Source organism: Hyla sarda, chromosome 5 (assembly GCF_029499605.1).
Source record: "Hyla sarda isolate aHylSar1 chromosome 5, aHylSar1.hap1, whole genome shotgun sequence".
NCBI lineage: Eukaryota > Metazoa > Chordata > Amphibia > Anura > Hylidae > Hyla > Hyla sarda.
Genome location: NC_079193.1, coordinates 38,593,940 through 38,606,796, shown reverse-complemented (window position 1 = coordinate 38,606,796; position 12,857 = coordinate 38,593,940). Strand labels below are relative to the sequence as shown.

Sequence of the window (12,857 nt, the reverse complement as noted above, 5' to 3'; positions counted from 1 at the left end):
CTTAATGAGCTGAAAAGACACGAATCCTTAAGATAACACCCTTAAAGTAACAGTGATCCTTTACTTGTTTGTCAGCAGAAGAAAGCTCAAACACCAGTATCTGATGCACAGAAGTCACACATATCATCTCAGCAGATTACATTGTTTTCTCTTTCTTAACACATTCCCCATGATAATGTCTATGTGTGCTGGTGGGGAGGGGAACAAGTCCTAATTTCTGCAAAAAAAATTCGATTCTGTCCATTGAAGAGGTTGGAAATGAAGTAAGAAATTATGCAATTAAATATTTTTCAATTTATTTAATTGGTAAAAGAACCACTTTAAGGTCAGGCAGTGCAGCTATATTGGGAAGGTTTTATACTTACCCGTAATGGACAAAATTAACTGTTTCTAGCAATATTTAGGTGACAAGTGTATATAGGAATGTAACTAGCATCATGGTGCCCCATAACAAACTGTACAGTGGGTCTTCACTCCATAATGACCATGTGCAGCAACATGTTCAGAATATGGAAAGTAGAATGGTTATATTGGTCGGCCTAATCATCTGCACCCTTCTGCATCTCCGGCTCCCTTGTGGACAACCTTGTTTTGCGGCTCCCTGGTGGACACCACAAGTGAGGTGTGCTCCTTCTAATGCTCACAGTGATGTCACAATATAGGGATAATGTATACAGTGATATAACAGTACAGGGATAATGAAGACAGTTATATCACACCACGGGGGTAATCAGAGGCATACTTATTGTCCCCTTCGCCCCTTCAACAAGTAAATATGTTGGTAGGTAGGTAAGCAGCTAGCTAGGAAGGTAGACAGCTAGGTACATAGCCAGGTAGGTAAGAGCAGCAAAGATAGGTAGGTACATAGATAGATAGGTAGCTATGTAGGTTGGAAGTTGCCAGGATGCTAGCCAGGTAGTGATGCTACAGCACAAGAATTTTACAAACAGTGATGTGGAATGTCGATCCAGAGATTGCTACTTCTATATCCCGTCTAGACAATCTAAAATTATGCACCAGACAGGTAGAAATGAAAGGATGCACTCACCCGGGGGTCTTGACAGCAGAAGACTTTATTTAAACATCAGTACGGTACATGTGGGGGCCGAAGAAGTGCGCCTTGTGCGCAGGAAACAGCCTGTCGCTGCGAGGTCGCTCCCCTGCGTCTACCCCCACATGTACCGTACTGATGTTTAAATAAAGTCTTTTGCTGTCAAGACCCCCGGGTGAGTGCATCCTTTCATTTCTACCTGGCTGGTGCACATTTGTATCTACTATGTTTTGGATTGCACCTCGGGCACCACATGAACTGTGTGTACTGTCACAGATTATCCCGTTGTGATTGGTCTGACTTGAGCAGCAGTGCCGGACTATACCTTTTTGCATATTAATCTAAAATTATGTCTGTCTCTTCTATTGAAACCACAGTAGGACTCCAACAAGAGGAAATTGGGACTTCAATTGCCAAGGTGCTTCTCCAAGGAATGGATGGAACGGAGTATTATCAAGTATACGGCTTTTATTTTGATAAAAGTGCAACACGTAAAAGAGCGTTCCCAGCCCGGACCGGGCTCTTTGTCAGGCAGTATGTTTAATATAAAAAAAGGCAAAACATATACTTGATAATACTCCGTTCTATCCATTCCTTGGAGAAGCGCCTTGGCAATTGAAGTCCCAATTTCCTCCGGTTGGAGTCCTACTGTGGTTTCTATGTTTGCACCAATGTTCCTACCTGAAGAATTGGATGGACCATGAGGCTGCTGACCATTGCAACATACCCGTATGCCTTCAAAGGTGTTGTGCTCGTAGCATAACACCCTCTGGTATGGGGCCAATTTTTCCTTCCTCCTTTTAGCGTTTATTGTCTCTTCTATTGGGGAGACATGTTAAAGAGCAAATCACACTTATCCCTCTAAAGGACCAAGTTGTAGAAGGAAAGTTCTTGAGCTCTGTAATTGCATCCATATCTATTTAAAAAAATAATAAAAAATAAATAAAAACATTTTAATCTGAAAGTCATTCAAAAGGTACCCAAAACCATAATTGAACAAAGCTTCTATCAACCAGCAAGACCAACATTGTTCTGTAGTTAAAGCTTTATGCCACATAGTCTACCGTTCGGCCCATACTTGGACCTTTAAAAACAGTAAGGATGGCTCATTGGTTAGCAATATTGGCCCTGATTTACTAAGAGTGTAGTGTAGGTTTTTTTGTGGGTTTTAATTCCCTACAATTTTTTTCCACGGTATTTACAAAAAATTACATTTTCCACTTACCCTACATTTCGCATTTTTTTTACTCATGTTCTGATCTGTAGGATTTTCCTCCACCACATTTTCTGTGGAAACCTTAGTAAATATGTTAGGTTTTTGTGAAAATGTCTGGAACACGCCCCATTAATGTGACCACGCCCCCTTTCCCCAGTGGCCACACCCATTTTTGGATTTTCTCAGTAAAATGGAGAGTTAGTCGTTTTTTTTTTGTTTGTTTTTTTTTCAATTCTGGCGCAATTTCTGGCACAGACAGAATTTCTGGAGCAATGCGCCAGAATCTGGCGCACAACCCGACAAAACATGTCGGGTTTACAATAGTAAAAGAGGGCCATTGCCTTGCATCATAGGGTCCTGAGATTGAATGTGACGGCAACATCAGCATGGAGTTTGTATGTTTTCCCCATGTTTGCATGGAATTCCTTTTGAGCAAGAGCTCTCACCAGGCAGGGCTGTGGTTGGGACCCTGCTCTGGAGATAGGTGTGGGTCTCAGATTTCAGTATATGATGCCATAATGTTTTATTTTTTTATTTTTCTGAATGGCTTGTTGTTCACAGTTGATCCACAAAGGTTGGTGTTTTGGACAACTATGCCATAATACGGTGTTTCCCAACCGAAGGCTGTCCGAGCATGCTGGGAGTTGTAGTTTTGCAACAGCTGGAGGCACCCTGGTTGGGAAACACTGCCTAATACAATGCCATTAATACAACTTATCATAACAAAGCTCCACCCTGGATCTATGGAAGAAATGGTAGAAAAATTTAGGCCGGTATTGGCGCCGGTAATCTGGATATAGAAGGACTAGGAACACCGTATTGTCCCTTCAAGGTGTTTCTGGTACGTACCGGACCCTTCGTCAGGCAAAAGATACACTTTTGCCTGAGGAAGGGTCCGGTACGGACCCGAAACGCGTTGCCTGTATGTATACTATTAATAAACCACCTTGAAGGGACGATACAGTGTTCCTAGTCCTTCTATATCCAGATTACTGGCGCCAATACCGGCCCAAATTTTTCTACCATTTCTTCCATTGTGCTAACCTGGGTCAGCGAGGCTGCTACCAGAGGATCGGGGCTGCGGATCTGGAGACATATAATTGAAATGCCATACTAGGTGTTGTGCTCTTAGCGCAACCCAACTCAGTGAATATATTTCTATATACCGCCTAGATCTTTTCCTATAACAGTCTTCACTAGGGGCACAACCTTCCCTTCTCTTTTTTATCCCTATGTGGTCACCCTGGATCTATGACCTGGTCTGGGCTTCTATTAGTCGGTTACACATCTATTATTTAAAACAAACAATTTTTTAATATTGCCAAATACAGCGATTACCAAAAAAAAAAAAAAAACTCTCAACAAAACAGATATCTGTCTTAAGTAATTGTCTGACATGGTCTCTGATGTTACAAAATAAAAGCTGATTGACAACCATAAGTGATTAAAATCTGTTCATATAGGTGACCTTCAGCTGTCCGGGCATGCTGGGAGTTGTAGGTTTTCAACAGCTGGAGGCACCTTGGTTGGGAAACACTCTTGCTGGTCTTGCATTGGCAGGTTTGGCTTATATTAGTTTTAGGTTTATTGCCACAATATCCAGATAATCTATTCTATTACTATCATGTTACTTTGTTTCTTTATGATGCACAGGACATAGCAGCAACATCAGCCCTATATTCAGAAGTGACTTAATGTAGATCTCCGTCTCCCTGCGGTGGTCACCCCAGTGGGAGTCCGACTGGAGAAATCACTAATGTAGTTACAGGGAATTATTTCTTAAATCTTCTAGTATACATGATGTCGGCCACCACTTTCATTGTTTCCTTTTGAAGTAAATGATGAGATAATCGGACTAATCTGACACCTGACATGAGAATGGCTAAATATGGCCGCCCTATAACTGGACGACCATTGACTTACATTTTCTTTGTCCAAAAAAAGGGGCCGTTGGGTTGACACGTATTTTTAAGAGTTTTTTTTTTTAGTGTGTCCACCCTTTCCCTGTCCCCCATTCATGTGGACGCAGACACAGTCAAGCCTACATTGTCGTCCCATGTAATGATACTAGTGACTCTTTAAATGGAGGGCTTTTTATATTCACACCATCTATTAAAGGCAGAAAAGGGCTTTTGGCCGTGGCCATACAAGCATAATAAATTGTATATGTTTGCAATACTGAATGCGTTTGGTCCATATGCTGCACCGCATAGCGACATGAATGAGCATTTACCGAATCAGTCCCACCACATTAAACAGAAAAAACAATCTTTATTCATGGTGACTTATCAGTTTCAATTAATCAACCCTAACAATGGAATTTCTGATGTGCTTAAGCAACTTGAAAGCAATAGGTCATCTCCAGGGCAGTCTTGTTGTGTCTTTGTGTCTTCGGATTTAGACAAAGCCTCAAGGAACCACGTAACGAGCAAAAACGTTACATTGTATCACCGTCGGCAATTTCGTAAACATCCCATATTTATTATTGCACCTTATGGTATCTGTATGTTTCAACTTTTATTAAAGTCCCATAAACGGTGACTATAAGAAGTCTGCGGCCTGGAAGAGAATAAGATATAGGCTGACCATTCTTACAAAGCCTCTGTGCTGCTATGTGAATAGCATTGTGCCGACCATTCCAGTGGGTATTGAAAAGAGGTAACCATTGGTTTGATTTGGTTACACGCTTTAGCAAAGGACTCCCTCCCACTGCCTAAGGGTCTGTGAAAGGTCCCTGACCTGTTTAGAAGAGGCGAACGAAATGTCATGTCGCCCCTCCCAAAGGGGAGTATCTGCATTCATTTGATCCGTATAAAAAATGATTGGGGATGGTTAGATCACTGCTTTTCAATTGCAATTTATAGGAGTTTACAAAAAAAATTCACATTGTTAGCACCGAAAAACATGGAAGTGGTTCTTGCTAAATTGCGTTAACCTGGGAAATGTCATTCGTCTTCAGGGGATGAGAAGCTTTCATGTGTTTTTCTTTATTAATTCTACTGAGACACGAAGAAAACTTCTTTAGGAAAACTACTAAGTGTAAAATACTAAATGTATTTATTGTTACAAGATGGATAGATAGATAGAAAAATATGAGATAGATAGATATGATATGAAATTGATGATAGATAGATAGATAGATAGATAGATAGATAGATAGATAGATAGATAGAAAGATATGAGATAGATAGATATGATATGAAATAGATGATAGATAGATAGATAGATAGATAGATAGATAGATAGAAAGATATGAGATAGATAGATATGATATGAAATAGATGATAGATAGATAGATATGAGATAGATAGATATGATATTAAATAGATGATAGATAGATATAAGATAGATAGATATGATATGAAATAGATAAATAGATAGATATGAGATAGATAGATAGATAGATAAAAAAATAGATAGATAGATATGAAATAGATGATAGATAGATAGATAGATAGATAGATATGAGATAGATAGATAGATAGATATGAGATAGATGGATAGATAGGAACCAAAAGAAACAGCACAACCAAAGTAGGCGATGAGGGTGCCAGCAGTCCAGAACAGCCTTGGTCCAGGGCCCCTTAAATACAAAGAAGAAAATTGGATTGCGAAAAAATCTCTTGTTTTATTCCATCCAATTTCGGTTGCCCAGTGCAACCATTTTCAAGCTGTGCTTTGAAATCCAAAAAAAAATAAAATAAACCTGTATATACCTTTTTCAGGCCTGTACCACAAATGTAGTCTATACCCAGCTGTAAAACTGTAGTAGTGAAGCAGTAAAATTATTTAGTAAGTTAATTTGGCCAATTCTGTTAGGATTGGCCCACCATCTAATGTGTACGGGGGCTTCCCATTTCTCCACTGAGGGAAGGATTGGGCAATTGGTTTTGAAATGACCAATCCTTTTGTTCCTAAAGCGTTATTATCATTTCTTTGATCAGTCTTGGTCTTGGTGCTGACACCCCGACCCATCATTAATGTAGCCTTGACTATAGACTATAACGGAGCTCGTCTCCTGCATTGAGTCTGAGTGAGCACCAAGCCAGGGAATGAAGCACAGTGTTGTGCTCTTCTCCCGGCTATATCTGGGGATCGGTGGGGGTGTTAGCACTGAGACCATACCTGATCAAAACATTTGATATCTGCATTATATATACCGTATATTAAAAGGTTTTAGAAATGGCAGTAATGCTTTAAGGGAGATAAGCCACTGCCAATTTTTTTTTTTTAGCTGATTATTTTCCTCGCACACTCAGCCCAGCCAAGGCAAGTGTGCATGGGGCATCAGGAGGAACATCTGTGGGGCAAATGAGCGTTCAGCAACAGCTCTTTATTGCCTGCGGCAAACGTTATACAGGTATTCTCATGTGGACAGGTGCTCAATAGATGCAAGGCCAACATCTAGAACCCATACCTTCCTCAAAATTAAGGACCCCTTGACTCCCCTCCTGCCTGAAAGGGACATCTGGAAAAGGAATACAGCCCGTTGAGCTGCACTAGACTGTTTAGGCAATTCCTATTAACATCAATGGCCCTCATTTACTTAGAAAATCGGGTTGTAAGTCTATCTTGCTTTCTTACCCGACTGCTTTTTCCCCCTGGTATTTATTATTATGTCGCATCCTGTTTGTTGCACGTGGGCTTTGTAGGTTTTGGTTTCCAACTCCTCTGAGTTGTCGGGAAAAAAATCCACAACAATTCAACATATTCGGGTTGGAAACCTTTATAAATACGTGGGAAAGCTCAGAAATGTCGGGTTACGCCCCTTTTTGGGGTTTGGGAGAATCCACATCGGGTCCCTCGGGAAAAAATGTCGCATCGTGTCGCAGACTGGCGCACGATGTCTGCGACATGTCGCAGACAAAGATGCGCCAAAAAAAAACGACAAAACAAGTCGGGTTTAGAATAGTAAATGAGGGCCTCTGTGTATTACACAATCCGTGTAAAACACTTAACTGTTTATTAGCTCTTTGTAGCTTTCCAATCACCTCCGGTGGCAAAAATCAGGCCGGCGGAGGGTCAGGGGGCCCTCGGTCTTGAAATGGGCCAAAAGGAATACCCCTTTAATGTAGTTTTCAGAGGAAGTATCTCTTGTATTTCAGTATATGTCTTTTTGTTGTTTGTATTTTTCCTTATTAACTTTCACACTACATTTTGATCCATTTTATTACTACTTTTTGCTCCTCCCCCCCCCCATTTGTTTTATACATATTTATATTTCTCTCTTCCTCCTCTCCATTCATGAGACTTTTACCGTCGATCAGCGCAGGAGACATGTCTAGACGCCGACGTATTGTCCCTCAATGTTAAGTCAATAGACCAAACTCGGACAGAATTCATCAAAGGTTTTTACGCCTGGTTACTGACCATTTGTACAGATTGAACTGTTTTTTTCGGACTGCGGGGAAATAATGGTTGTTTCTTGAGCATTCTCCTAGCTAAAGCCACCATAGACTTCTATACAATGAGCTCTATGCAAATAAAGGATAGCCTGCCATGGCAGGTAACTATTAGCTCAGTCTGTATACTGGCATATGCTCGCTTTATTCTCCAGCGAACATTGATCTACTTGAGACCTTACGTTTTTCCCAGAATTCACCCTGATAGTTTCCTTTTACCCTACTAACATTAGAGATAGACCAACACATTGGTTCCGTATGGAATTTGTTTTATAGCATTTGGCTTTGTTTTTTTTATTTAAAGGGGATGTCCAGGACTACAAAAAAAGCTTCTATCCAAATAACAGCACCAATATCTGGTTTTGCATCTTAGCACCTTTTAGTGTATTTTCACATGGCGGAATATTTGCGAAATGTCCAGCCAGAAAACACATATGGACATTCTGAAAATAGAGGGTGCCAGTACACTCTAGTAGGACCACTTGGAAATGTGCCATCTCCAGAGACGTCAATGCATTTTTGAGCGGATTTCGACCAAAGGATTGTCATGTCAATTCTTTTGGCGGAAGCCCAAATCGGAATTTTTGTGACAGATGTTTCCACTGCAGATATTCTGGTGTGTGCACGGTGCAGCAGAATACTAGTAATAACAATGGGACTCTGCTGCAATGGAATTTCTGATTATTCCACCTGATTCCACTTGGAAATTCCGTCACATGAACATAGCCTTAGGGGAACAAAGCTGAGCTGCAATTCCAGATACAACCTGTAGACATGAGTGGTGTTGTTTCAGGGGAATAAAAAGAAGACAATTTTATTTATTTTTTTTTAAATCGAATACAACTTTACTAATCATCCCATGTATGGTAAAACACTATACTAAATTTGTAAGTGGAATTGTCCCCATAATGCTTCTCTACATCAGTGGTCTCCAGACTGTGGCCCTTTTAGCACCTTCTGCCTTTTGTTTCCCCCCATCCCTCATAGGCTGTAAGCTCTTGCCCTCATTCCTGCTGCTTAAAGGGGTACTCCGCTGCTCAGCGTTTGGAACTAAATGTTCCGAATGCTTAGAGCTGGTGCAGGGAGCTTGTGATGTCATAGCCCCGCCCCTTCATGATGTCACGTCCCGTCCCGGCGTGACTTGCAATGAGGGGGCGGGTGTGACGTCATGAGGGGGCGGGGCTAATAATGTAATATGTTTTATGATACTTTTCTTTATTTTTACCCCCACAATTGTAAGACTTTATAGCCCCGCCCCCTCATGATGTCACGCCCCGCCCTCTCAATGCAAGTCTATGGGAGGGGGCGTGACAGCTGTCACGCCCCCTCCCATAGACTTGCATTGAGGGGGCGGGGCATTATGTCATGAGGGGGCGGGGCTATGACATCACGAGCTCCCGACTCGTGTTCGGAACAGTTTGTTCCAAACGCTGAGCAGCGGAGTACCCCTTTAAAACAGCATCAGACCTGCCCGCAGGTTGTGTGGAGAATTACCACTTGGCTCTATTCATTTCAATGTAACTGAGCTGCAATACCAAACACAACCTTAGGACAGGTGTGGTGCCGTTTGTCGGAAGAAATCAGCTGTTTTTGCTTATTAATGCTGTGCTTTGTTATATTTAAAAAAAATCCTGATAAAATGATGTTAAAAAATATTATGTATTTATAAAGTGACTAAACGTTCTATGTGAGACCTTTTCTATATGGGCACTGTAATAGACGTGGTGGAGCACGTACTGTAATATGAATCACACACAGACATTCTAATAAATTTGATGCCATTTCAACCTCCCTCCCCTCCCAATCTATATGTTTTTATCTGAATAAGGATTAACCCCTTGTTTCTTGAACTAAGAAGGACGTTCAAAAAGTTCCTGCACTTTTATATTTGGAAATGCTGAAGGCGGTTAGTAGTAGTTGTGATTGGTCGCATCGCAAAGGAAGGTGACTGTAGGAAAGTGATGTCATTTCTTTTTGAGGTAATTTGTTTTGAAATTCAGTAAGAAAAAAAATGCGGAAACTTTTTGAGCATCTTTAGTAGAGATGAGCGAACTTACAGTAAATTCGATTCGTCACGAACTTCTCAGCTCGGCGGTTGCTGACTTTTCCTGCATAAATTAGTTCAGCTTTCCGGTGCTCCGGTGGGCTGGAAAAGGTGGATACAGTCCTAAGAAAGAGTCTACTAGGACAGTATCCACCTTTTCCAGCCCACGGGAGCACCTGAAAGCGGAACTAATTTATGCAGGAAAAGGCATCAACTGCCGAGCCGAGAAGTTCGTGACGAATCGAATTTACTGTAAATTCGCTCATCTCTAATCTTTAGCATAAAAACAAACAGTACTCCAAGAATTATAATATTTTATAATAATAATAATAATTATTATTATTATTAGCAAAACATGTCAAATAAGAATTTTTAAGTATCAATGAGAACAAGGTAGTTTTATGTTTTGTTGTAATTTGTCTTGAAATAGAGTTAAAAAAAAACTTTTTGAACGCAAATTTTTTATAAAACAGTAGAAATGTCACTTAATCCGGCGGTTCATAAGATCCCGTTCTTTATTTCAGATGAATAGAATAGATACAAATCGTCACATAAAGCCATGTAGCTGGAACAAGGGTTGACATGTTTCTGATCAGCTGATCCTTTGACAAAAACCAAACATTAAAGGGGTACTCCGCTGCTCAGTGTTTGGAACAAACTGTTTCGAATGCTGGAGTCGGCGCCGGGAGCTTGTGATGTCATAGCCCCGCCCCATCGTGATGTCGCGACCCGCCCCCTCAATGCAAGTCTATGGGAGGGGGCGTGATGGCTGCATTGCGGGGGCGGGGCGTGACGTCATGAGGGGCGGTGATATGACGTCACAAGCTCCCAGCGTTCGAAATAGTATGTTCCAAACGCTGAGCAGCAGAGTACCCCTTTAATCTTTTACAAAATATCACTTAAAGAGTAGCATTTCGATATTCCTGTTCTTACTATTATTCCTAGAACTAACCATGGTGGGCTGGGGGTTGGGGGGGGGGGGGCGTCGGACACATGTTACCACTTTGCTAATTGTTACTTTGTAGGTCGATTGGCCCGCCATAGCATCAAAGCCAAATAAAACCGCCAACCCGTGTGGAGTCATTCAAGAAATGTGATTGTTCCACATGCAGAATACTTAACACAAGACCCCTGCGCTAATAAGACCCCAGTGACAGTCATAACACTGTTATTACGGATTAGTTTCTGTTAGGAAACCGTCATTGACTCTGCTTTTATTTTGGGCCAGTGTGTAAACCGTTAATCCTGTTAGTTGGTACTAAGGCATGCGGAGAGAGCGCGGAGATAAAACCTTCTCAACAAGGGATTTCACTAATCAGATAGAGGGCCGGGGCCGGGGACTGGCCGTTTGGATTACTCTATAGTGAATAAAAATGTAACTGCTGCGTATTATTCTAGAATTGCAGGTGGTGTCGGACACTGAAGAAGATTTCGGGGGAGTCCCTCCTCTGCCGCCTCCGCCTCCCGACAGGATGAAGGAAAATCAAGTCAAGCAATTGTAACAAATCCACTGCAGAATGCCCCGGTTTGGGTAAATGGGTGGACCACGTGTGACTTGTTTTTGGAACTTTTGATAAAAACTGTTTGCTGAAAAATAATAATGACGATTAAACGGATTAAAGGGGATAAAAACGTAAACTCTGTATAATATCTGTATCGCTTTAATGTATGTTTTTATAAATAGACACAAAAGTTTTAAAAGGGTTACTCAGGATTAGAAAAACAAAGCCCCCCCCCCCCCTGTCCTAAGGTTTTGTGTGGTATTATAACTCCTCTCTGTTCCCTTCAATGAAACTGAGCTGCAATACCACACACAGCCTGAAGACAAGAGTGGAGCTGTTTGTGAGGTAAAAAGCAGCTGGGCAACCCTTTTAACTTCCATTTTTGGATAAGTTCCTTGCTTCTCTGGTGATTGTAAAGTGAGAGTGTATGTACACATTGATTTTAGGGGTTGTAGGGATGAGAAATAAGGATCTGCTGTTTACTTAATTTTGTTTTAGAAAAACAGCGCCCCCTTGTTTATTGGCTCTTTTCTATGGGAGCGCTCAAGTCTCTCCGGTGCTCCCATAGAAATGAATGGGGCCTCGAGGGGTCCCAGTGGTAGGACAACCCAACCTGCAATCTTACTCTTATCCCCTAAACTTTTTAAACATGATTTTTTTTTTCTGATGATTTTGAAGTCCTACAGAAAGGGCAGAAAAAAAATATATAATTACCCCCCCCCCCCCCCCCCACTCAAAAAAAAAAAAGAAAAAAGAGAAGGAAAGAATAAACACCATAAACCAAAATTCTGTGTATTTAGAACTTTCAGCATTTCACAATAAACTTTAAAGGGGTTAGTCAGGATTAGAAAAGCAGAGCTGACTTTTTCCAAAAACAGCCCCACGCCTGTCCTCAGGTTGTATGTGGTATTGCAGCTCAGTTCAGGAAATGGAACCAAGTTGTACCACACATAACCTGAGGACAAGGGTGGTGCTGTTTTTTGGAAGCCATTTGCTCTGATTTTACTATTCCTGGATAACCGATTTTAAGCAACTCCTGGTTGTGATATTTTGGACCTTAAAAAACAGAAGTGTTGTGAAAAACGCAGTAAAGCATTGGCCCAGATTTTCAATGGCATATTTTGTCTAACATGACTTAGACACTTTTCTGCGGGGTCTGGCAAAAGAGTAGTGGCCTCAGCAAAATGCTGTGTGACCTTGACAAAGGGACATGACCTTAATACATAAAACAAGTACGGTAACATTTTGGCACATAGTTTTGGGTTAAAGGAGATCTGTAGAGGCAATTTTCCATAATCTCCTGTGCCCGGGCTGCAAAAAAGTAACAAAACAAACGATAACTCACCTTCCGATGTTCCCCACATTGCACCGATATCTGTGTCCCAGCCCTCCGGTGCCGGTCTTCTTCCTGCTTCCTGGGGACAGTGACTCATACAGCGTATCGCCGGCTGTAGCGATGTCCCACCTCGGCCGGTTATAGGCTGGGCGCGGGGTCATGTAAGGAGCCCGGGCAGCAGGGAGAAGGCAGGGCCCAGGCTCCTTACATGACCCTGCGATCAGCCTATAACCGGCCGAGGTGGGACATTGCTGCGGCCGGCGATACGCTGACCGGGACACCAATATCGGCGCAACAGGGGAATGT

The 12,857-nt window shown here is 41.7% G+C and overlaps 1 protein-coding gene across 1 annotated transcript in view; it reads left to right on the top strand.

Annotated features, from left to right (window-relative positions):
* Positions 1-11,381, top strand: part of C5H10orf67 (chromosome 5 C10orf67 homolog) — a 174,174-nt gene extending 162,793 nt beyond the window's left edge. The window contains exon 16 of the mRNA XM_056519287.1: positions 11,112-11,381. Coding sequence (XP_056375262.1) covers positions 11,112-11,215 — 104 coding nt within the window. The 3' untranslated portion in view covers positions 11,216-11,381. The remainder of the gene's footprint in view (positions 1-11,111) is intronic.
* Positions 11,382-12,857: the final 1,476 nt, after the last annotated feature.